The 26,822-nt window shown below is 40.6% G+C and overlaps 1 protein-coding gene across 5 annotated transcripts in view; it reads left to right on the plus strand.

Moving 5' to 3' along the window:
* LOC107386432 (disks large homolog 4) overlaps positions 1-26,822 on the plus strand; it is a 99,967-nt gene that overhangs the window by 58,551 nt on the left and 14,594 nt on the right. For 4 of the 5 annotated variants that reach the window (XM_015960812.3, XM_015960810.3, XM_015960811.3 and 1 more), the window contains exons 3-13: positions 3,776-3,832; positions 15,904-15,957; positions 16,525-16,575; positions 16,673-16,797; positions 22,350-22,519; positions 22,687-22,823; positions 23,484-23,628; positions 24,207-24,342; positions 24,420-24,576; positions 24,671-24,773; positions 26,007-26,121. In XM_015960812.3, coding sequence (XP_015816298.1) covers positions 3,776-3,832; positions 15,904-15,957; positions 16,525-16,575; positions 16,673-16,797; positions 22,350-22,519; positions 22,687-22,823; positions 23,484-23,628; positions 24,207-24,342; positions 24,420-24,576; positions 24,671-24,773; positions 26,007-26,121 — 1,250 coding nt within the window. Of the gene's footprint in view, positions 1-3,775; positions 3,833-9,838; positions 11,027-15,903; positions 15,958-16,524; positions 16,576-16,672; positions 16,798-22,349; positions 22,520-22,686; positions 22,824-23,483; positions 23,629-24,206; positions 24,343-24,419; positions 24,577-24,670; positions 24,774-26,006; positions 26,122-26,822 lie in introns of those variants that run through there. The other variant, XM_054730539.2, reaches the window with a different exon arrangement.

The raw sequence follows: 26,822 nt of genomic DNA on the forward strand, positions 1-26,822 counted from the left end.
GCACCGGTGGGTGAGGAATGTCGCACAGAAATCTAGACAAACCGTAGGTGCAGGTCGGTGTAGCCATGCCCAATGGTAGCCTCTTCCATAGGCTTGACCACTTTCAGGTTGGGCCAATCGCAGCATTCTATGTTTGTAGAGAGACCTTGGGCGATCTTAGCAGCCCAAAACTGAGCTGTCTATGAGTCGTGGCCAGACTATATATATTTATGTATTTGCATAGGGCTTGCCAGAGTATGAGGACAAAATAAAATGGCCTATTCTAGTCATCTGAATGAAAGCCTGATGCTGTTTTGTGGGAACAGGAGGATTCATGTTACTATTTCTAGATTTCTGTTATTATTTATGAAGTTTTGTGTTTCTCTTCAGGGAGAAAAAGAGACATCTATTTTTACTTATCTAAACCTTCTTGAACATCTTTGAACAGTTATAGAAAATAAAATAAAAAGGACAAAAAGTGACTGAACTATTAAAAACACTTTAGTTTTTGCCCCTTTCAGGACAGGAGTATTTTAAAACTGAGCTTTTTAATTGTTTCCGTTTTATTATTCAAATGAAAACGTTATTTTTGATCTTTAGAAAGCTTTTACCATGGTCCGATGAAGGGTAATTAATTCAGGATTGATGGAGTTCATTTGTGGCTCTTGGCTGATTGCTTTAAATGCTTTTTGTTTTTAACAAATGCCCGTTTGTGTCAGCGAGAGTGATCTTTTGGCTAAACTCACACTGCCAACAACAGGAGAAAGAAAGAAAATATAAAAAAAACTGAAATTTTTTTTCATTTCATTTAAAGTTAAACACTTATTAAAACAGGCTGATATAAAATAAAATCCTCCCAAAAATTGTCTGTACTTTTAAATAGTCTTATTCAATTGACGTTTATTTGGGCAGGGACAAAAGCAAAAATAATGTTACATTTAAAAGAACGTGTCCTGTCTACAAGCTCTTTAACCTTAACCTTTAGAATTATTACACAAGGAAACATGATTTAAAAGCACAATATGCAAAGATTTTACTGTGAAATAGTCACATAACAGTCTAACATCTCACTCATGTTGGAAGTATGGTTACGAAAGAGCGTAGCGCGAAGTGGAAGTATTGGGCCTTGGACTTTGGCCCAGTCCCAATACTAGCACTGCCTTCTATGGTCTTCTGTGAAGTGCACTTGGAGAAAGTGTGCAGTAAGACTTTAGGTCTGTAGTACACAAGTGTCCATCTAATTGCCAAATGGGGACGGTGACCATTGCATCATCAACCATGACGCATGCTGGGATATCGGTCGCTGTTTGTGCAACTCTCAAAAAAACTATTGACAAAATTTACATTCTGTGCTGTCCACATTAAACTTCAGTCCAAAGCATTCAGAACATGAATAAATATCATTAATCATCTTAAAATAACTTATTTTGATTGCAAATGCATATTTTCAGAAAAAGGTACTTGAGCCATTGTTCTCAAAATTCCCATGCAGCAATGGATTGTGGGTAACACCCTTCATTCACAGTGCAGATCAAGGGTGCAAAAGGGGCGTAGTCAACTTCCGCACTCACACCCCATAACAAGGTTGCACATTTGAAGGGCACAAGGGTAGAAGTGCAAGTATTTGGATTGGGCCTCGGTTTTTGTTTACACCTGTCTCGCCTCCATACTTCCTGGTTCAAGAGCCAATCATGTTTGAGCCAAGTCTGCACTGGGAAATCTAACTGCACTGGCATTTGTTTTATGACACCGGTTGGGAAAAAGCGGCATCGTTGAGGAAAGAATGTTAGTCAGTAAAGAGGAGCGACCTAGAAGTTATTTCTTATATTCCTTAAAAGTCATTGCATCGTTTTGTTTTACCAATCCAATCCTGGCCTGTAAGCCTGCTTTATTAGAGGTTCTGTCAGTAAGCTGGCATCACACTACAGCCTGCTGACTTATAATCAGACCAATGCATGAGCTCTGAACACTTTTAGTAAAACAAAGAATCTAGCGGATACATGAAAAAATTTACTTTGAGCATGAAGAAAATAAGGATTTATGTAGATTTTACCAGTGGCGGCTCATCCGTAGGGGGTGCTATGGTGCCGCCCAATCAGTCTCAAAGGAGGAGGAAGAAGATAGGAATCACAAAATATTTTAAAAACATGAAAATTAACTAAACTATCTATACAGCATACATACTATACATACTGTGTATATCCTGCATTTAAGTGTAGTTTAAAAATGTTCTCTAACTTTTACCATGACTGAGTCATCTTCTGACAAATTTCCTGTTCCTTTTGGGTGCAGCAATCTTTACCATTGCTAACTGGCGAATCTGCACTGAATCCCCCTTCCAATGCAAAAAATAGGAGAGCCTTTGGGCGCAGAGGTTTGCAACCAAAAGCAGGTGGAGTGAGTCTCAGCTCAGATCAGAATGTCAACCCAGAACCGAAAGCTCCCCAAAGTTCCTTGTTCTTTATGTACTTATTTCTTTGTCACCTCACCGTTCTTAGTTTTAGAGCAGCTGAGTACACCTTGTAGACTTTTTTTTTTATTATGGAGAACTGTAAAATTATGAAATGTGGTGTCTGAGAAACACTCTCCAGCGGGTAAAAAAAGCCTAAACAATAAGGAATCAGCTCAGTTTGATGTTGGAACATGGGATTACACAAACTGACCCAGTGGATTTGTTTTTTACTATAACACGGATTATTCTGACCATAAACCAGCAAAGGTAAGACTGAAATTACGCTTTTGACTTCATTAAATTCGCTTTGTTTGCTCTGTGAGTTTTGCAGGTAGAGTAATGGTACTTATATTGTTGTAAAGAGGAGAGTCTGGGCATTAATTAAAATGGCTGCTTCTGTGGAGAGGATTGTATTGCATTGTTGCCATTGTGTGTTTTTCTCAATAAGCGTATTTAGCTTTTTTTTAGCCCTTTTATTTAGCATCATTGGGTGTCGTTGAGGTAGAAAACATGGATTCTATCATAGTAATGGTAATTTGGCATGCCCTAGTGGTGATATGTGGTTATCACATCTGAAAACAGATGGCATAAATGCCCCCACCAAAAAGAAATTCACCAGCTGCCATTGTATTTTACAGATGATCTATAAAAGTGTTGATATGACGTTTATTGAGGAAACAAGCTGGCTGAAATGATGCAGTAGAGTCAAACTAAAACCTCAAACGTAACATTTGTTCATCCCAGAACACGTAAAAATACATTTAGATGGGGCAACCCTAAAATATCCCAATTTTAAATTTAACACAATTATTGCCACATTCATTCGTGATTTGCCAAGAAGAGACAGAAATATGTCAAGTGGGTCACCTCTGTGTGCTAACGGAGGTGTCTCTAAATGTCAGCGTCAGCAAAAACTCACCTCTCAGGTGCTGTTTTGGAATCAGCATTCAGACTTCACTGCTGCTCTTCGTTCCAAAGTAAAACTTTTCTAGTGGGAGGAAACTGTCTGCAGCGTGTGAAGGTGCTGCAGTGCTGCTATTTGTAAAAGTTGTCCCCAATATGGCAACAATTAGTGAGCTAAAGGGGCAACGATCAGCACTCTCACACTGTGTTCTGCTAATTATTGGGATTTTGTGCATTTTTTTTACACAGATTTTGTGCAAAACTATCCTTTTTAGAAGACTGTTGCACAGTTTGAATGTTCGATTCTTAACAATCTTTACCATAAATGTTGAGATGTGACACCTGAAGGTGGAAGTGAAACTAAACCAGTCTCCGCTGTTCTTCCTTTGCGCCCGTCTGCATGCCCCACACAGTTACCCTATCCCTTCTGTTGTTTTGCAGCCTGTGTTGATGTCTACGGGACACACTCCAATGTACACCTCCGCAGTTTCCACTCTGGTAAGAGCACAGCGATCCGTGATGCTCCGTCAATGTTAACATCAGCCGCATCACCATCCATCATCATCAAACGTGTGCGCCTTTCATTTTAATCCCCACTCGTCATCTGTGTTGGGTTTTGTTTCATTTACGCTGTTCTGTGATGTTCATGGGGTCGTTAAGTTTCCCATCATGTCGTTTAAATCTTCTTTGTCCTGCTGATTCATTCTGCTTGTGGTCACACACACACACAGCAAACCAAACCCTTTATAAATGTCTTCTCTGTCTCAAGAACATGTTCATGCGTCTGCACACGTGCACCTCTCAGGCTGAATTTTACACTCAAAGACCTGCTTTCCAGTTTTAGTCTTGTGTTTGAAATACGACCCACTCGGCTGAAGCCATTGATTAAATGTGGTCGATGTCAGCCAGCATGGGGGTTTAATAACACTCTGTGTTCCTGCAGGACCTGCTTGGGTCTGTAGGTGTCAGTGTTACTCTGCACGGAGCAACTCCCATAACCTTGAGGCGATGGCTTTCTTGATTTAGTAGAACTTTTTATGATCTGACTAACCTCAGACACTGACTTTTAGTTGAGAGGCAAAACTTTTACATTATAGTTGTGGAACACAGTGCAGGGCCATAAATCCTACAACAACAACAAAAACACCAAAAAAGTAATAAATGTAAGGATTAAAAAGACCTCTAGGTACAAAATGCATGAAGATTAAACTAAATGGATTAAAAATTGTTTAATGTACTCTCTTCTTTTGTGCATCATGTTGGGTAATTTTATTTAATCAATCCAGGATTACCTCAAAGAAAGTCCAACACACTCAAGGGGGTTAGAGATATTAGGTTTTAGATTACCATTTACCATTAATCAGTCACAAATAATCAACAACCAGACTTTGCAAAATTGGAGAGAAAGAAGATACACACCAGTCTGTTCAGTCTCTCGACGAGCAGATGCTCGCAAAAGGTTTCATTCAAAAGTACATAGCACACACACATTAAAGATAAACACACCCACCCCCCTCACAGAACGAAAACTTTCCCAGGTTCTTGGTATAACAGAGAAAAACTTTGTCTGAACTTCACTTGGGAGCTTTTGTGATAACAACTGCAGACCTGCAAGGTCGAACCTCCGGAGCCACAGAATAATAACAAAAGAAGAGCATGGAATGAACGTTCGTTTGAATTTAAAAAAACTCCAGATGGTACCCAGACAAAATCATTTCAGTACATCCAATACTGTTTTTATCCAACACATCATCTTATGGTCCTGTCTCCCTGACTTTGCACCAACATCATCTAACAGCGCATACCTCTAATTTAACTTTTTGCAGCACTCTAACATAGTAGTGCACATTCTCGCCCTACATCCCTGAATATTCAGACATATTTCATTCTGCAGATGCATGCATCCAATTTTCCACCCTGGTTAGGTAAAATGTGTGCACTGTCTGCAAGATGCATTGCAGCAATGCCTTTGAGTGTGCCTGATGTCTTTGCAGCCGGCATGGTGCCCATGTGGATGTCATTGATGTGTTGGTGGTGTCGTCAGTCTGCCTCTTTATTGCTTTAATGGTGTGGGATTTGCCAGTTCCAGTCCAGGACTCATTGATTTATGAGCAGGATTGTCTCTGGGAACACGGCCCCGGTTTGGCAGATGAAGGGAGGTCTTTGGGTTATGCACATGATTTAGCAAAGAGGTGCTTTAGCATCAAATGATGTTAATTCTTTTAAAAACTAATTATGTAATGTGATTAGAGTTTTTTTAATGCACAAAACTTTTGACATCAGTCTGTTCAGACCCAAGAATCTGCCCTCTTGTCTCTAAGCACCAGTACATGTGACATCACAAGTGTGTTAGTAGTCTCAACGCTGAACAAACTTGGGTCCAAATAAAAAAAAATCCATAAAATCTTAAACATGGGTTTTAGTGAGTGATTCAAGTACAGGGTTTGGTGTTTCCATTAAAAAAGGAAACAGAAATAAATATAAAATGCATCTGGTGATGAAGGCAATTGATGATAGCTGCAGATCTCCCATAACATCAAATATATCAACTTTTGGAGACCAAAATCACCAAGTTTAAAGTTGTCTCAGGCCAGAAAAACAACAACAACAACAACAACTACTACTACTACTACTACTACTACTACTACCACTACTACAAAAATCATGTTTTTAGTTATTTATAATACATTTAATGCAAGGAAAAGAAAAAAAGTGTTTCATTTAAATACAAAAAGTCTCAAATGTTTGTCTTAAGTTGCTATCCGGAGATTCCCCCTTTCAGGAATTTTGTGTAATTTATCAGAAATACGTTAAATTAATTGTCTTTTCATGTGCTGTGATATAATGTAGGAAATAGCTCTTTTTTGCTAAGCCCGCCCCAGTCCCGTAGAGCTCATATGATGTGAGCGCCCATCAGCACTAACTGATGGTGTTACTACCGCATGCACAGTTGGCAACCTTTCTCATGGAAAATTAAGTCTATAAAATATAAATAGATGAAAACAACAGAACATGAGCATAATAATTGTACAACAATATGTTTTAGCTCTGTTTTGTCGGCTAGAGGAGCACGTTCATGAACGAGAGGTGTTGCTTTTGACTGTAAATACGGAAATTAAAGTAGGTCATGATGTGATACGCTTGATAGCCACTAGATGGTGGGATCAGATAAAAGAAAAATACGAACAGATGGTTTAATAAAAGAAAAGCATCAAAATCCCTGATTCTGATGGGGTGATTGGTTCGTTTTTGAAAATGTTCTTGAGTCCATTATCAGCAACAAGAACAGGGTCTGTGTTTTCAGTCATGTTTTATGGAATGTAGTTGAGTTTTATGAATGATGCTAAAAAAGTGTGGGTTTGGACTTCTGTTTACCAGAAATTAAAACAAAATGTAAAAAAAAAACATGTTTAGTAAAAGAGAAATGCTTCTTTCTGTACTTAAATGTTTCCATAAAAATGTTTTCTTTTGTTCATTTGTATCAAAGTGATACTTTTCATATTTTTAACCCTCTCAGGCTCAAAACAAGTTTTGATAAAAGGATGAACAACTAAGTCCTTCAGGGGAACTTCTGTGTTAAAAAATACTCATGAAATACGTATGTGGAGTAACCAGGTAGGTAGGTTTTAACGTTGCAAAACTGCAACGCCTGCCTCCAGAGGGTTAAACACTTTATTCAGCCAGAATGTGCTAAAATGAACCTTTACAGGGTTAATGAAAGGCCACCCAGCCCCTATCGCCCCTGTGGACAGAATATTCCACTTGCAACTTCAGACTGGCAGGTCGGTCTGTTGGGACTTTGAAAAAAATAAGCTGAGATACCTGCCGCTGCAGTCTGGTTCCGGCACGTTTCCTGCATGTTTCAGTTAATAAACATAGCTGATTTGTTTAATTTAGTGATTCATCCATTCTGTAGACACTAATGAAGGCTGAGGAGACGTTTCAGCTGTTAGATTAAGGTGTTAAAAGACAAACGCAGTGAGGAGAGATTTTGCTTTCGGTTCTACAAACGGACACTAGGGGGTGCTTAAAGCATGCCAAAACCTCCCAGTTCCTCTATAAACATAAAAACATTTTTTATCTGCATCAACAACCTGAAGTCAAGACAAAAGTCTATCTTTCTCTATCACAAACGGCCTGTGGACCTCAGATTGGACTCCCGGTCCCAGAGTCTGTGGGTTTTACAGACTCAGTGGTCTGGAGTTATTTAAAACCCCTGAATCTGAAGGCATGCTGGGACTATATTCCAGATTCCATTTATTCATTTAAATGTCCTCATCTTCACCTATGAGTGACAAAAGGTTTGTGCCCAGAGACTTCTGATAGTGAATTTTAGGCAAACCCTCCTTCAGGGGCGGAGCTACAGGTGAGACAAACATTTAGAGGAGTTGTTTCACAAAATAATGAAACGGCGTTTCCGTAAACTAAGATATAAAACTGTTACAGCAGGTGGATAAGCATCAACTTTAAAAAAGAGAATACAGTTGACACAGACTACATCTCTGATGGCTGGACAGTGAGCAAACAGGTTGTGAGGACGGATAAAAAATATTTTAATCCAAACTTTATTTGTCCAAATATTAACAAGTAAACAGACTAGCAGTGAGTAATTGGAACAAACAATAGGAGAGTTGATTTCTTTGTGATTCAACAACAAGAAGCAGGATTTAAAAGAAGAGAAGTAAGAAATAAGAGGCGATGGAGGGTCGAATCCAGACAGGTATAAATTTAAATAATAACGTTTAATTATGTCCAAACGCTGGAGGGATAAATCGACTTCCTGTCATGTTTAACGAAAAGAACTTGGTGTAGAAAATGGATGGAAGGATGGACGTCTAGGATGTCCTATAGTTATTCGTTCTGTAACTTTTTGCATCCTCTCATGACTCTACCTCCGTTTTTTTAAGCTGACTCTGTCGGTGAGGATCTACTATGAAGTGATGCAGCTGCTAATCAGTGTTCCTGCCATTTCACTATTGTGTTGTTAGTTGTATTCAGTCGGAACAGCCGCAGAAACCAGATGGGTCTCTTGTTTACCAGCATCCTAAATAAATGGCAACCGTGCAATTATCTCAAAGTGGAAAATTATCACTATTTGTAATTATGTTAAAAGGTGCATTCATCATGACAGACTGCAGGTCTACACCTCATTTATCATTAGCATTTATCTCTTATGTTGCTGGTGAGAAGCAACACGGCTAGCTGATGGAGATCTAAAGCCCTCGAAAGAATTCTCACAATTCAACAGATGACAGTTTTGTTGTCAGTTTTGAGAATGCTCTTAATTCAAAGCAGTCAAGCTCTTAGGAACGTGTTTGAGTTTTAGCACAAAGACCGTCTTAATCAAACAATTTTTTTCTGCATTTTTCTGAAGCGGTGTTCTCTCTTTCTTCATATCCTTGCCTCTTTGCGCTGCACTGGACAGTTTCTGGCTTTTATCTTTATCTTCTCCATCCTCCTGACTTTTCTTTAATAAATGTTTAAATACGTCCCTGCAGCTTCGGTGTAATTACTGTGCAGCTGCAGCTCAGGTCCCTGGGGAAGGAGCGAGGAGAGGGTAGAGGGGAAAAAATGCACTCTGAAGGAAAAGGAGAGAGCTGTTCACGCTAAATGATGGAGTATAGGAGTGAAGGATCTCTGCAAAGTGAGATTGCATAGGTGAAGTTGGAAAGATGTTATGTAAAAGGATCAGAGTTGATTTGCTTGTTCTTCAGCACGAGTCTTCACGTCAATTTGTTGTGCAAAAAGTCTCTGAAGAGTGGAATCTTAGGCTACACTCCTTTATGTTGTTATGATTTAATGTTTCTGCGTTCTGTGAAAATGTTATGAGCAGTTTTTGTTTTACCTGTTAGATAGCTCTTTAAAGGCACACTTGACAGGTTAGCTAACCTTTAGCGCCTCCTACTGTCCAGTATTAATTCTCTGTGGACAAACTGGATGCAACACTTATCTTCTCACATTAATCGAACAGCTAAAATGCCTCCCCAGCCTTCCTTAGTATCTACAGGATGGATTAATCACTAAATTAAACTAATCAGGTGTTTTCATGATCTAAAACATGCAGGAAACGTGCTGGAAGCAGACTGCAGCGCCAGGCATGCAAGTCCCAACAAAGCGTCCACCAGTCTGAAGTCGCAAGTGGGATATTCTGGACACAAGGAGCGATAGGGGCTGGTTGGCATTTTATTAATCCTGTAAAGGCTCATTTTAGCACATACTGGCTGAAGAAAATTATTTCAAACTATGAAAGAGTTGTAAAGTATGGCTTTAAACAACCTCAGTTTGGAGAAATAACAACTAGCTCTGACTGTATTAACAGCTCACACCGCTGTCTTAAACACATCTAATGTCAATTCAGTCTTCACATAAACTGTGTACGCATCACATTGTAACAGCATCTTTCCACAGTTATTTACACAAGATTCTATGGTTATTTTCTGCAGAAATTAGCGTGCTAACTCTTACTGTTTAGTGTGTAATACCCGGACTACACAGTGCATTTTTGGCTGTCCTGTGCTAGGGGGTGCTAAAAACTCGCGTGCCTTTTAAAAGTAGAGCACATCAAATGTTAATAAATTGGTGTTAGCATGAACTGTTATGAAGATTTTTGAGGTTTGAGTTGTTTAAAAACATCAATGATCCTCTTAGTCCTGCTGTAACTGGATGTTGGCTCGTCAGTTTCACCTCAGCTCATTTCTGTTCCTTCATCTTGGTTTTTATAGCATTTCCACAGAAACCCTGTTCAAAATATCTGAATTATCCACCTTGAGAACTAGAAACTAAAACTTTCTATGTAACAAGATTTTTCACACTTGTCATTGTTTTGTTTGAAACTTCCCCAATCTCACTGACTGACTGTAGACTTGGAGCTCAGTCCTCTCCAGCCTCCAGTCACCTCTCTGTTTCAAACACGAGTCAGGCCAGTTTGAGCTGTCTTCTCCTTGGCATTCAGTCAGAGAAATTCCTCCCCCTCTCACATCACCCGCACAGACAATATACAGAGAGACAGCTAATTAATTGCCATCAAACTTCCCTGCTCCCTCCCTCCCTCCCCCTCCCTCCATGGGGATGGGAGGAGTGCAGCAGAAATCATAAAGTGCACTCTCAGTGAGCACAGACCAGCAGCAGGGATGCACTGTCATCATCACCACAGAGGACGCAGAAGCATGGAGGGATCCGTTTGGACATGTGCTGGTTTTGTCCTGGCTTTAGGTCACTGAAAGCCTTATCGCTCAGAGCTTGGACGGAGCTCAGCTTCTTCTAAAGACCCAGGAAGAAGATCCTAACTGGGATGCGTGCAGAGATTCTGGATTTATAACTATGTGAAGGGGAAGTCCTCAGGCACGCTAATTTTGGAGCCATGAATATTTTAGATGGAGTCTAAACTGCATGTGTTAGTTGTAGCAGATACTTGGTTTTCTTCTGAGGCAGTCTGAACGTTCCTGACCAAATGTTATGGCAGGGCCGAGATGGGGTGGCTCTCTGTGTGGGGTGTTTTAAATCTCTCTGAATGGACTCCGGCATATCCCTGGTGGTCGTGTTAATTTTAGGAAATCAACAAGGTTTGCTTGGATTTCGAGCACTGTGAACTTTTCAAACATCATGTTTATGTCAGCGTGGTACGCCAAAAAGATGGGCTCCAGATTCCTCCACAATGTGCGAAAAGCCAAGAAGTATCGGCGCCATGTGATGGTAGGAAATGTTAAATGTGTTTTGCATACTTGTTAGGTTAAGCTTTGATTTGACTTCATAAAAGAGGAGAAATCGATGTTGGTAGAATGTGGGTTGATGCTAAACTTCTATCCAGGCTAAGACTTTTATTTTGACAGTCTAGTAGAGCTAATGGGATGTCGACCAAAGTTAAAATACTTAAATGAGTTGACTTTTTTCATAAAAAAACACAACACAAGTCCTGATTTATAGTTTTTATTATAATTTATGATGCCACTGGAAATGAAAACTGAGATCCCGTGTAAATCTGCCAGAGCAGCTCCAGCCGACTATAAAAATACTAAATTACCATATTGGCTGCCTACAATTTTACACTTTATACTTGGGTGGAGGTCACCTTTATGCATGCTAACTGGAAAGCATCTTAAAGGCTCTCTAACTGGACCAGCGTTCAGATAAAATGCAACGTTAACGCCTTTCTTACACAATCCCGCCACCTGAAATGATCCATTTGATTATATTTTAGTGCTATGTGCACAATTACTCCCAACACAAAAAAGCGAAGACGCCGTCAGAGCTGTTATTTTTTTATTTTTCCCATCCAACATCCCCCTGAAATCTACAGCTTTTATTGTAAGCTTTTACGGTTATGAAGTGTGGAAATCAGTTGGCTGCATATACATCTATTAGGCTGTGGATGAATGGCAGCGCAGCCCGTAAAGAGATGCCAGACACGGCTCGGCTCAGTGGGTGGGGTTAAAATATAGGTGGGGTGAGTGCAGCCAAACTCTTTAAATCCTAGCAACCCTGATGTTGAAAGACTTGACAGAGTGAGGGGTGTTGGGGGGGGGGGGGGGGGGGGGTGTCTGCACCAGCCTCAGATTTCTGCAGCCTACACTGATGATTTCTCCCCACCAGATTAAGATGTATTTGACACAGAGATCAGCAGCACTAGTCGGCCTAGCAGCACAATGGAGCTCTATAACCTTCATTAGACGTGAACAGAGGGCCAGTGATCCACCAGAGGTAGTCTGAGGCCAGCATGGGGAAGGCTTAATGTGTTTACATGGATCCCGTTAATAACAACCTGCAGAGGATATCGATCTATGAAATTGTTCATACATCTATTTTAACAGTAAAGGAGTTTTGTTGTGTTGTCTCTGAGGAATGTTGATCAGTTAGGATGTTGTGTTTACGACGAGTTCGGAGACTTTTATCAGCTACGTGTAGACACCAGCCTCGGTCAGAGCCGGGAGCAGAGATGCATCCTACATGGGTCCAGCCTCACCGAGAGAACACAGCTCACTGGAGGGACTTTAGGAGGACGCAGAAGCCACTAAAAAGCTTAAAGGACAGAACATTTAAACATGTTTTCCAGGTGTTGATTTTCATAATTCTTATTTGCTATATTTATTTTTCTAAATGTAGTTATTTATGTTAAAACCGATTATTTTGTTTCTGACATCATGGCGCCTGTAAATTAGATCTAGACCAAATGTAACAGCGGCAAAAGATTAGGCTCATCATTGGGCCAAACAATCTCTTTGTAGAGAGATGTTGGGCGGGTTTAGCACCAGAGAAAAACTACAAAGATGGCGTCGGCTCGGGAACAGTGCTCTTTGACAGGGCAGGAAGAGGTGCTACAGTCCTTTAGGATGTATTTGCTGCTTTGATGGTGTATGGCGGACTGATTTCTGCACTGACGACTATGTCATGTTGTGTTGTTGCTCTGATGTGTCCTAGCGTTGTCCAATTCCATGCAGAGACGTGAGTGTGATCCACAGCTTGTGGCTTTTACACAAACCTTATCCGAGAACATAAACACGTTCATCAGCAGCACCTTGCGAGATACAAGACATCTTGCCGTTTGATGCTTCGTGACGCCCTCAGAGGTCTCATGGAGTTCCTGAGAAACACATGCATCCAGTCTTTGTCACAGATGGTCCCGCTAAATCCTCCGTGCACCTGGAGGAGACAGAAGGCATATCTGCAAAGACTAAGAACAAGGAAACATGTTCCTATCGCCCTCTCATTCAAAGAAACACAGTGACATACATAATGAGAGGATGCCTCATGAAAAGAGCCCAGTGCCTTAATAGACTCAAGCTGTTTTAGGAGCAACAAGAGGACCTACACAATATTAAACAGGAAGTGTTTGATCAGTGATAATTAGCACGCAGCAAGGACTTTTTATCATTTCTGCTCATTTCAAATCAAACTTCCTTTTTTCACCATCAGGACTGAGTGGTCTTGAGTAGCATGAAGGCATTAAAAGATAACATCTGTTCTCGTTAACCTCTCGAGAACATGATTTCAAACGTTCATTTTAAAAAATGCAAAGCATAGATTTGTTTCAGCCCTTAAATATAGGCCCACAATGGTTACTATAACTCAAAAAATATATACATCATTATTGAAGTTTATTATTTTGTCAAACCTCACAGATTCTACCCTAAACACCTCATTTTCTAAAAGTTTAAGAAGAAGAAGAAAAGATCCTTAAACGCTCGAGTACGCGCTGTGATTGACATTTGTACGTAAGCATTAGTCTAACACTGTCAGCGCTCAGTTCATTTTGCATTAAGCTCTACGGGACGGGCTTAGCAGAAAAAAGATGCACAGTACGTAATAGGACAATCACTTTTATGGATTTCTGGAAAATCATACATAATTGAAAGGAGAAAACTCCACAAGAGAGCTTTAATTGCAGAGTGATGTAAGATGAAACTGGAAAAAAAAAATACACAGGGGCATTATAATGTACACAATAGTTGGACATCCAGGGTCTCTTAGCAGCTCTTCTCTGCTTTTATAGCACTCAGTGTTAGAATGTGTTACATATATATAAACATACACACATAAAAATATTATTTCAATGCAATAAACATTTATGGGGAATTATTTTATTTGAATGGTTTAAAAACTGTTTATTTACACCAACAACCAGTTGTAGAGACAAAATTCCATCACTCTAGAAATGTTATTGTGTGTGTGTGTGTGTGTGTGTGTGTGTGTGTGTGTATACTTTGGTGCTCTTATTTTGACGAGCCATGTTCCAACATTCATGGTGATTTTTTATCTTAAGATGAGAAATAAATGCAACATTTTACCCATTTCATTGAGGGTTCATATTAAATGATTATAATTCAAATACTGAAAAAAACACGACCACCAAACTCTCATAACTGAGCAGCCTGTGTTTAAAGAAGCAGAGACTTCGTGCAAAACTACAAACTTTATTATGTTTTCTCCTGCTGCTGTTCTGCTTCATTAAATAGACACTCAGTGGTTAGCTGAACTTAAATTCCACAAAAAATACTAAAGAAAATCCATTTCTTGTTCTTTTCCTACACAGTTTGGTAAAAAAAATTGTTTTTCTCCTGACATGTTTCAGCTAGTATCTCTAGCCATCATCAGAGCGCTTACTAAACTGTGTGAGAAGAGAACAAGAATAAAAGCACAGAATGAACGTACAAAAGAGTTTTACAGAAAGCCCTTTTTCACATCCACAGTGTCACAAACAAGATGTCACTTTTAATTGCAAATCGTGTAAAATCCTGGGAAACAAATGCAATGCGAACGCTGTCAGCTGCTGCTGTTTTCTGCTGACATTTGTGATTATTCTTAAATGGCCAGAGCAGTGCTGCAGTTTTGAAAAGTCTTGTGCAGAAACGTTAGATTAAAACATACATTAGACTGAGTGACGGCCCACCGCTGAAATAGGAGCAGAGGGGAGCGCTGCTGAGGAAAGTGGGGTGTTTTATTGTAAAAGCTGAGGGAACGGGTTCAGCGTTGCTGTGTGTTAGCTGTCTGTGTGTGTCGGAGCTGTCAGGTCTGTGAAGGTCAGTGGGCTGATTTCATACACTGCTCTTTGCTGCTGTAAGCACTTTAGATGCAGCGTGTTCATGCTAATCGGAGTGTCCAAGAGAGCAGGTGGAGTTCAGTTTTCCAATCAGCAAAGTACACGTCCCCCCATATTACTCCATAAGTTACATTGATGAGAAAAGTACACTTTTAAGAAAGTATTGAAAATTATTTAATTTGATTAGTGATAATCAGGAAATGATGTCCAGTAGAGGTTAAAGCTGCTTTTTTACATGTTGGCTCGTGTTTTCTTCCATCTTCTGGTTTATTGGGACTTGGGAATTCTTGGAATCTTTTTGGGGGAACTTTTAGAGTCGTTAGTTTCACCGGGAGAAATGATGTACGAGGAGGAAAATGAGGACTTCAGACGGGCCAAATGAAGAGCTTGGCTACTAATCAAAACCTAAACTTTGATTTCCTGCGTGGGCCTTTTTTGTTTTCATAACATCTTGTCTCCTTGTACATCTTCATCTGTCCGTTTGGCACAAATCATATCAGAGAACCCGTGGTCTGAGAATAAATGGCCATGATGATGTGGGCAGTCTGAGTTAACCGTGCTGCTTGTCAGTGTTTAGCTACCAACTTTGTGCATCCTCGTCATCCTCTGAGTGTGTTGGACCCTTGCCAACCATGTGCCTGAACGTAATTTACTCAGAGCGTTTGAAATGACTGCTGGGATGGAGGGCTGCGTGTCCTCCGTCCACAGCGTCCATGAGACGGTCGTTTGCAGCTCCAGTTAACACAGCCTCATTAGACCCACACCTGCAGCCAAATAAAGCAACCATTAGGACAGCAAATGTGACATAATCAAAGCACTGGAGCTAGCATGAATTATTTTGTGCTCATTATGGATGGATGATAACAAACGGCTGTGGAGTGGTGGTTTTTACTCTTTAGCAGGGTGACAGCTGCAGCAGAGCGAGGTCTTCATCGTCACCCTGAAACGGCCATCAGTCCTGACGAGACGCCAGCTTTCAGCCTCTTCTATGAGTTCCTGCCATTATTCCCTAATATCTTTCTCTTTCTCCCTGCAGGGAAACACTCCTCCAGTGGTTGTGAACACTGATACACTCGATGGCTCACCATATGTAAGGACCATCTTAAATTTTTCATTATTATATTGGAACAACGTAGCTGCCTCCATTTTCAGCCTGTATAAGCAGTGCAATTATTTCTTGCTTTTTTGTTTTATTCTGAAAGAGAAGAGTAATTAATTTAACTCCTTTTCTCTGTTTGATGAACGTTTGGTGTGACAGTAACATGTATCTGAGTCGCCCTCTCCTAATGATGCTGTTTTTAATGTCTAAATCACTGAATAATCATGTGAGGGATGGGAACATGAGGCTTCACACTCAGCTGTCACCCAGAAGTTTGTTTTAGACAATCACTGCAACAAGAAAAGTGTTTTTCTGGGTCGGAACCTGAAAACTGTAAAGTTTGAAGCTTCTTAACTTCCCTCTTCCTCTGGGAGTTTCCTAATTGCAGAGGTAAGGCTGGTATTTTTAGTCAGGTTGTTCACCCACGGGTCAAATCCAGCTAAATTAGTGGTGCTGAGATGATCCAGCCCAGAGCTCAGGCTAGAAATGGGTTAACCATCTCCAGCTGTGTCTTATTGAACAAGTCAAATCCTGAAAGATTGCCTGTTCCTCTGACAGGTAAATGGGACGGAAGGAGAAATCGAGTACGAGGAAATCACACTAGAACGAGTAGGTTTGGGACGTTGGACTTCATTTGATACTTTAAAAAGCTCGTGTCGCTGTGTTTTCAAAGTCAGTAAATACTGCTGTGGGTTTGCTGCTGCAGGGCAACTCGGGCCTTGGTTTCAGCATAGCAGGGGGAACAGACAACCCTCATGTGGGCGACGACCCCAGCATCTTCATCACCAAAATCATACCTGGAGGAGCCGCAGCTCAGGACGGACGGCTGAGGTAACATTTACAATGTGGAAGTATCACTTCAAAGGTTTCTCCCTGTGAGGAAAATAATCTAACAATTGATGCATCCAGATGCATACATGAACCACGGTGCATCGTTGAAGAAGGACGCCATAATCGATTGTAGTGTTTGATTTGTATTGCTGCATTTGTGCAGTGGGATGTGTGTGTGTCGCCACATTTACTGATGATGAAATATTGTCCGCCTTTAAGTGGCGGTGCAGGGCTGAGCGCTGGAGTTCTAACCTGACCAAACCCAAACCGAGTGAGCCCGATGGGTCAAGTCACACTTGCAAAATTTTAAATCCTATCTAAGGAATCTTGAGAGCAATATACTGACATGCAACAGTTTTATTTAGATTATTTTAAGGTTTTAAATCTACTTGTTTCTTAGTTTTGTTTTGTTTTTTAGGAATTGTATTTATTTTAGTTTTTAGCTATTTTTTATTATGTTTTTTTGTTTTTTTTATATGGGTCTTAATTGTGTAAACTTCGTTTCTGTATATTTATGTGATGTTTGCTGCAGGACTCCCTTGAAAAAGAGGTTTTTAATCTCAGTGGGTTATTTTCCTGGGTAAGTAAAGGTTAAATAAAATAAATAGAGGAGAGGAGGACACACCTGTTGAACTGCGGTATCAGTATCTGACATCCAAGCTGCTCAAAGCAGTGGCGGTGCCAGGGGAGCGCTAGGGGGCGCTATAGCTACTCCTGGATTAGTCATTGCACCCCAAGTATAAACCATATTAGATTTTAAAAAAAAATTTTTACAATTTAATTTTAATTTAACGTGTGGATGTGATAATTAACATACAAAACAAAAATCAGTAAATTATCATGTAGATAGTAAAAACTTAAACCAAAACACGAAATTTGTTAACCTTTGACCTCATTTTCCACCTGCGAACGAGTGAAAGGTGGAGCTAGTGGTATATGTACAGTCTATGGGTAAAATGGATCGGTTTTTGTTGCCCAAATTTCCACGGGTTCAGTCAGAAATGAATGAATCTTTAGAAGTGATCTCAGACCCACAAAAACCTACGGATCTGGATGAAGAGAGTCAACCCTCAACCACTGCAGCAGTCGAGGGTTTAGCTGCTGGAAATGCTAATGCTAACGTTAGCTAACCTTGCAACACTATAGATGGTTTTCTGTGTGGCTGTATGTGTTTATGATTTCATGGAAAAGTCAGAGATTGTTCATATGTTAATAATGTATATTAATGATTGTTTCAGGTGTTGTTGAGGTTTTGTACACGCATGTGTATCTGCTAGTGTTGAAGGTGTTTTAGAGAACAACAGGTAAGCATGACCACTTCCTTCAAAGCACCCTCAATTAAAAGACTAGCTCCTTCATAGCACCTGCAGAAAAAAAATTCTGGAGCTGCCACTGGCTCAAAGGCATTGAAATTTAAGATATGGACCTATTATGGATTTTATTAACTAAATGAAAGACAAGAATTAGGCATGTCCTATAGGTTTTCAGTATTTTTTTTTTTTTTTTTTTTAAGATTTTGTTAGCATCTGCAGAGCATGTTTTCCCCACAGCCTGAGGACTGTTGTGAATGAAGAGCTTTTTGGGTGATGGCATGTTCTATCGGACACCTATTGATTTATGAAAACAAATCCATATGAAATCATATGCATCATGACATTGAATCGAATCATTCACACAATAATTGTAATCTAATTGAATCGTGAGACTAGTGAATATTTGCACTTCTACTGGAAACACTGTTGCAAACCTGTTGTAGCTAACAACAAGCTAACACTAATGTGAGCTAGCTAATAAAATAAACCATTAAGTAAAAAGATCCGAACTGCCGGACCAAAAGTGTTATTACTTGCAAGTCAAGTAGCAACAAAGCTAGGTCATCATCAGTACAAGATTTTAAAGCCTCCTTCCACTCCCTCAGACAAGTATAGGCCACTCTGGTTTTAGCTCTTTGCTTTACCTCCAAAGACATTACTCTCTTACGTTTACCTCCAGGCTCGTCTTTAATGCCAACCAAAAAAAAAGCAAATTCTTCTTCCTTTTACATTTTTTGTCATCGGATAGGGGCTGCACAGTGACACATTGGTTAAAGCTGTTGCCTTGCAGCAAGAAGGTCCTGGGTTAGCTTCCCGGCCTGGGATCTTTCTGCATTGAGTTAACACGCTCTCCCTGTGCATGTGCAGGTTCTCTCCGGGTGCTCCGGCTTCCCCCCACAGTCCAAAAACACGACTGTTAGGTTGATTGGTCCGTCAAAATTGTCCTTAGGTGTGTGTGTGTTTGCGTGCGCGCGTGCATGCATGATTGTCCTGTGTGTCTCTGTGTTGCCTTGCGATGGACAGGCACTTTGTCCAGGGTGTAGGCATCACCCCCCCCCCCCCCCCCCCCCCATGGACAAGGGGGTTCAGACAATGGATGTATGGATTATCGGGCAGCAAACTAATAAGGCTAACCTCTACTGGCACAGTAAATGGCTATAAAGCAGGATTAGACCTTCCACTAGTGTTCCTATCCGAACTACAAAACTCTTAAGTGCAATTTCTGGTCAGCAGAGGGCAGCAGAGTTCTATTCAATGTGAAACTCCTCAAGTTTCTGGTTGAAGAACCACTGAAACCAGTTTGAAAGCAGTAGTTAAAAACTCTTAAGTGTTGCTTTTAGAACATTATTCTTTTGTCAGAAAAAAAGCTAACCCTGAAGGCACTTCTACCTTTACCCACTCAGCTTGCTCAAAAGGCCAAAAAGTCCTGTTGCATAATGATTGTGTAATATTTAGAAAAAGTTATGATCATTTATAAAAACAAAATAGTAGCAACATATTTTAGGAATAACCTCTTTGTTCTGACAGACTCTGGCAAATTAAGTCTAACTACTATTAAAATTCAAGTAATCAAATCCTAAAGGACCTCACGATGGAAATATGTCACAGAAAGTTTGTTTTGCTGCTGACGCCAGAGAAGACACAGCTTGCCTTTTCTGAATGATTAGAGTTATTTATACCCCGTTTCACTGATTATGCTGGAATAAACAAGATGTGCACAGAGGCATTCTCATCTCTACACAGCTGACCTAAAAACGTCCATCTGGAAAGACTGTTTACAGCAGGAAATGCTTGTATTGGCCAGAATGCATATTTTTCTTTTTTTCTTGGCATTTTTACAGTCTGCCACAAGCAGCATATCTCAAACACCTTGAAGGATCTTCTCAGAAATGTTCTATTCCTTGTGATAAAAAATGAAAACCTTATAAAACCTTCATTTTGTGTGTTTCTGCGCTGCGTTAAGACGCTGCTGTCTCTGGAGATTTAAAACACAAAAAGATGCTTTCTTATTCGCCCACGTGAAATGACTTAAAACTAGAACCTCTACTACTCTTCAAGAGTTTACTGGGGGTTCATGTAATCAGCTGGGAACATTTTATGTTGCAAAGAGGAGGGTGTGTTTATTGGATTGTTCTGACTAAACTGCTACAATCACGTCTACTTATGATCAAATTTAATTTGAATGCCAGCAATAATCGTCATTGCTCATTGTTTTCAGAAACAGCCAACACCAGGAGGGTTTTCTGCACGTTTACTAGATCCGTGGCCCCCTGGTGGTTACTGAAGGTTATTGCATATTGCTGAAAAGAAACCTTAAGAGTTTTCCATATCATGGAAATCCACACGTTGGAGCTTTTAACCAAGTGATATTGTTACTTCCTCCATGAAAAAAAACAATGTTGGCAGCATTCATGCATTGTCTTGTTCCTGCTGCAAATTTTGAGGTCACTGATTTCCCTCTTTCATTTTCATTCATTAATTTCATTCATTTTCTCTTCCCCTTTCCTTATAATTTTATTCACAATATTTACTTTAAATTTTTCTAATTTTAAATATATTTTAATCATTTTTGAAATCTTTTTAATATTTAATTTTTTGTTTAGTTTTTATTTGTTTTTATTTATTTATTTTTGTGAAGCACCTCATGATTTTTATCTTGAGAGACGCTATATAAAAGACCGATTTCTTTCTTACTTTGAAAATCCTGTAAAGCATCAATTAAACTAATCCCGTCATCAGGCCCTGCTCCTCTCTGGAAGCTAGTCTCTGGTCTGAAACCGTTTTCCTCTGGCCAGCACAGGAAGTGTGGCTTAGGTGATTGGTGATTGGTGTCATCTAGCGTATTGGTAGCCTAGTGGTCAGGGCACTGGGCTGGTAGGCAGTTTTGTGCAGGTTTGTTTCCCGGTCTCAACTGTGACTTTTTTTCTTATTGTTTAGCTACACTTGCAAGTATTTTGAATATTTTCAACCGTTAAGTCCTTATATTTTAAACAGTTTACCAATAATCAGGTTTTTTCTTTAACTTACTTTTATTTAGCCTTATTTTTTATTTAGCATATTTGCTAAATGTTTTCACTACTATCAGTCTGTTGTTTTGCACATTTAAATACACAGAATTTCAATATTTTATACATAAATAAGAAAATAAGTTAATAATAAGGTTTGATGCATAGACGCTTTTTTGGAAACTGAAGTGTTTATTGGTTAGATCCAATAAACTTGTTTTCTAATAAATATATAATTTTTTGGGTTGGTAAACCACTGATATACCACTGCAGAAAACCTGATTCTGGGGGGTGGGGGGGGGGGGGGGGGGGGGGGGGGGCAAATTTTCTGATGGCTATATTTTCAGAGACAACCAAGCTCCAAAAATATGGGGTGTACAATTTTTTTTTCAGCCAAAAGACAAAAATTCATGCTGTGGAGGGTTCAGAGTGAGGCTCTCTGAGACGTATAACACTTGTTCTTTTAGAAATATGATCGGTCTCTCAGCTCCACGTGCATGAGGAGCATGAACATAGTCCCTTACTTCTCCTGTATTAGCCGCTGAATGAAAGTGGACGATGAAATGCTCGGGTCAGAAAAGGCCTCACGGATCTGCATCACACTGTAAATTAGCATTCTGCCATCTTGGCTCGTGAACTGGAAGGCTATTATTGGTTTAGTGTCCAGGAGAGAGCAGAGCACATCTTGGCTAGTAGAAGCTAACCGTTAGCATTAGCAACCCCAAAACATGGCAGAACTCCTTCAGGCTTCTGTTATTTGTGGAGATAAAACAACATTTAAGAGCGAATGAAGGCAGTGGGAAAGTTGCATTGCTGTTAGTCAATCAGAGGCGAGATGCTTGGATATCATGAATGATCATCAGTAAGACTCCATGTCCATTTTCCACCTCCTCTCATCCAACTAATGTCTACTTCCTGACACAGGAGCACCAAAGCTTTTTCCTCACCAAAAATGGCTCTCAAGGTTCATACTGGAGCGTATGTCGACACTAACCCGCATTTAATCCTTGAATTTTTTAACGTTTCTTCTCCATGTGCACAAAAAATGCACTGGGAGGGTATAAGGGTTATGGTTTGATCAAGTCAAGGAAGAAATTCTACCATCTTTAAATGTTAAAAATTAGTTTCTGACATTTTCTAATGGAGAATTATCCTGATATAGTCACCAAAGTCATGCTGTTCTCACTTTCCCACTCACCGACTCTCTCCATGTCGCCTACTTTCTGTTTCTCAGTGTGAACGACTGCATCCTATTTGTGAATGATGTCGATGTGAGGGAGGTGACACACAGCCAGGCTGTGGAGGCTCTGAAAGAGGCAGGTGCTATTGTCCGCCTCTACGTTCTCCGCAGAAAACCAGCAGCAGAAAAAGTCACCGAAATCAAACTCATCAAAGGGCCTAAAGGTACATGGAGGACTGGGCTGGTTTACCAGCACGGAGGCTTTTGTGTGGGCTTAGCGGCGCCATGTGCCCAACTAAGCTGTGCCCTTCTGGATTTAGCAAATCTCTTCTGCGTCCCCCAATTCTTTGCTCACTCTGTGTTTCTTTTATCTCTTTGGTTTTTTTCTCAGGATTGGGTTTCAGCATCGCTGGAGGGGTGGGAAACCAGCACATACCGGGAGATAACAGCATCTACGTCACCAAGATCATCGAAGGCGGGGCGGCTCACAAAGATGGACGTCTGCAGATCGGGGACAAGATCTTAGCGGTCAGTCATGCAGATATAATAATAAGCACATGGATGCAGAGATAGCAACACACACACATTAAAACAGACATTATGCACGTTTGTCCTGAAGCCAAGCCTTTACAGCTGCAGGCTTTACTCTCTGACATTACGCTCATTAACATGATGCTGCATGTGCCAGATGGATGACTGTAAACATCCAACATCATGCTTCTCAAACAGCTCTGCTGCTGTCTGGTGGACAACACAGAAACTCACACCTAAAGCTTCAAAATGGAGCTTAGTTTCCTCTAAATGGTGTGTGAGTCAGCGACAGCATTTCTTGTGCATTGAGACTTGTCATAAAATATTGATTGCATTGTTCTGATTAGCTAATATTAATCATGTCTTAATACCTGGGTATCTGCTGCTCCCTGTGCATGCGTGTCTGGTTAGTAGAGAGATGGAGGGGCCACCGGCTCACTGCTGAAAGCTTTTGTGCTAGCATCTGTTCTCCTAAAGGGGATAAATACATGTTGACTGGCAGGTCAGACATTGTTATACATATCTCATTGTAGCATGCACTAACTTGACCTTAATGTTTATTTAGAGTAAAATAAAGTTTCAGCTGCTTGGATTTGCTGGTGAACGTCTACGCTACAGCTGCAGTTGTTTGCAATCCTGCTTGCCGTCAACATGCAGGTGAACAACGTGTGTCTGGAGGACGTGATGCACGAGGATGCAGTTGGAGCTCTGAAGAACACGGGCGAGGTGGTGTACCTCAGAGTGGCCAAGCCAAACAACCTGTTTCTGACCAACTCCTACAACCCACCAGACCTCACCAGCAGTAAGATCCGCGCTCTGGTTTTAGTGGCACTTCTTTTTCTCATCGCGTTTCAAAAATTTATTAATGCCACATCATTTAGTCTAAGCATTTTACCATTAATTTAATAAAAATGATGAGTACATTTCTCTTTGATTACAGATAGACAATTTTTCATTCTTTTCTAAACCATAAGATAAGAGTTGCCAGACAACACAAATGAGATGCAACATTTCAGCTCTGGAGTTTCTATTTAGCTCAGAAATAATATAATATTATAAATAAAATGTTTACTCACAGAAAATTTGATGCGCTTTTGTACTTTTGCAGTATTTAGTCACTTGCGTGATCATCTGAGCTACTAAAACTGTGAATTTTTGGGGCTAAACAACAGTTGGGTGACACTTTTATACCCCAGATTTTAGTAGGATGCAGATTTCCAACACAATCCTTCTTAAAGTCATAAAAGTTTCACACATTCTAAGGATAGAAGCGTGTAAATTGATAAGAATTTAGACTCTGCTGATTAAACTCACCTGTGACAAATGACATCGTGTTTATCGCCACATCACAGCTCTGATTTGTGACAACTTTTTCCGCAGCGTATTCTCATATGGATACTGAACTGAGCCACTCCAACTATCTTGGATCTGATTACCCACAAGCCCTCACTCCGACCTCACCGAGCCGGTTTTCTCCTGTTCTGCACGGCATGCTGGGAGACGATGACATCCCCAGGTGATACCATTCTCCTGCGTGGTGCCTTCTTATTGAGTTTTCAGCTTTATTGATGCCTCTGTTGGTAAACGTTTCAGGGAGCCCCGGCGAGTTCTGATCCATCGAGGCTCCACGGGTCTGGGCTTTAACATTGTTGGCGGAGAGGATGGAGAAGGAATCTTTATCTCCTTCATCCTGGCAGGAGGGCCGGCCGATCTCAGCGGAGAGCTTCACAAGGGCGATCAGATCCTCAGTGTAATGACATTTTCATCAACGCTGAATTCCTCACACACACTCTTGTGCATTTTAATGGCTGTAAACACACTCACTGTGGGTGTGTGTATTTTAGGTTAACGGCGTGGATCTGCGTATGGCCACACACGAGCAGGCTGCTGCGGCGCTGAAGAACGCCGGCCAGACCGTAACCATTATCGCTCAGTACCGACCCGAAGGTAAACAGGAGCTTTCACTCAGGCTTTTATAGACAGCTGATTATCCCCAGTGGGGAGTTTTAATGTCTGTGAGATGAGCTTAATGTGGGAAATGTTAATGAGCTTCATGCAAATGTTTTTTATTTATTTAAATATGTTAATTCCATCAGACAAGAGAGTTTTTCACAAAAATAAACAGGAGCACAGATACATTTATACTTATCCCATGAAATTCTGAGAAATTAAAGGTCAACTTCACTAAAAAAGCATTTTTAACAATTATTTCTGATTAAAATCGTGTCACTCTGAGTTTTTCATGCAGGCTGAACATGAAAATAAATGGTGAAACTAAATTATAAAATCCTGACAGATCTACGTCACATTGTCACTTATCATTCAGGGAGTCACCCATCGTGACTCACGATGGGGAAGGCTGTTATTGGTTTAGCGTCCAGGAAACAGCAGAGAGCATCTTGGCTATTAGAAGCTAACGTTAGCATTAGCTACTCCACCACACAGCAGAACTCCTTCAGACTTTTTTTTGTGGAGATAAAACATCAACGTTGTAAAGCAAACTGAATCAGTGGTGGACTCTCATTGCTGTTAACCAATCAGAAGCAAGCTGTCCAGATATCAGGAAATAAGACTTCAAATCCTGCCGTCTGAAGCTACTTTCTTCTCTAGCTGAATTCTCCGTGCTGTAACAGACTCGCCAGAGCTTTTTTCCCCCAAAGTACGACTTACAAAGCGTTCTACCATAGACTAATGCACATGTATGTGTAAGGCTGACCTTTCACCTCTCTTAGATGGAAAATGTGATGCAATCAGACTTTCTTTCGGTTTATACCAGGTGAAACCTCTCGTTTGGCTGTTGGCTGCACCTTTCAGAGTTCACCCTTCTCTTCTTCATCAGGAACTTTCTGGAACAGAACCTGCAGGTGGCTGCTGCCTTTGCCCCAGAACTGTTGCTAAGAACGATGGCATGCTGCTTGCAGGTGTTTTCACTATTTTTGACTCAAGTCAAGGTCACCATGTCCTCATGTTCTAATCGGGTCAGTGGGGACTTGGAAGGTTCACTCAGTGTTTACTTAGCGTCCCTCACTCTCTGCTTTTCCTACATTTAGAGTGTGTGCACAATACTTCAGCTTCTCTGAATATCTCATTACCTTCTAGGGTGTTAAAACAGCTGTCATGTCACTCATTGTCATTGATAATGGTTTATTATTATAAATACAATGTTTTTATTTCTTCCAGAGTATAGCCGTTTTGAGGCCAAAATTCATGATCTGAGGGAGCAGCTGATGAACAGCAGCATGGGTTCTGGGACTACAACACTAAGAAGTAACCCAAAGAGAGGCTTCTACATCAGGTACCACAAAGATTTGATGCAACATCTAAAATAAATCATGCAGGAGTGCATAATTAAACAAACGTAGATCAAAGGACCAAAATATTCATTTACATACATATTTATTATTTGTAGTAAACAAAGGAAATCTTTGTCAAAAATGACTGAAACACTTCATTTTAAGTCAACATGAAACCTTTCCTTTCATCTATTTAGCTATAAGTTTAGCTGCTGGCTGAATATTTAGATTTTATTGTCAAACTGATTAAACCATGCTGCCCAGCAGCACAGCGGTTAGCGCTGTTGCCTTGCAGCATGAAGGTCCCTGGTCTTTCTGCATGAAGATATGCGGAATGTGCTGTCGCTATGGCAACTCAATTCTGTCTTCTATCCCAGCCTGGGCGGGACTGCGGGAAGGCCGCTGAAACGTTCCAGGGTCACTGCAACCCTCCAACCCTCAATGCTCCTCCCCCTATCCACACTGAGGTGACATGCGCTGCTTCTTTTGTGGCTGCAGGAACTGAAGTAGGGATAGTCCCAACCCACCACCCCACCTAGTGGACACGTGTGTTGTCTGAAGTCTGTTGCATATATGTTTGAGGTGATTTTTCGCAGAGCAAAGCTGCCCTCCTGGTGGGAGGGTAACTCTGAAGTGCCTTTTTTTCCCTCCACCTGAACCAATCCTCATGTAACCCCTCTTATCTCTATTAAGGTGGCGCGAC

The sequence above is a fragment of the Nothobranchius furzeri genome, chromosome 10, assembly GCF_043380555.1.
Source record: "Nothobranchius furzeri strain GRZ-AD chromosome 10, NfurGRZ-RIMD1, whole genome shotgun sequence".
In the NCBI taxonomy this organism is placed as follows: domain Eukaryota; kingdom Metazoa; phylum Chordata; class Actinopteri; order Cyprinodontiformes; family Nothobranchiidae; genus Nothobranchius; species Nothobranchius furzeri.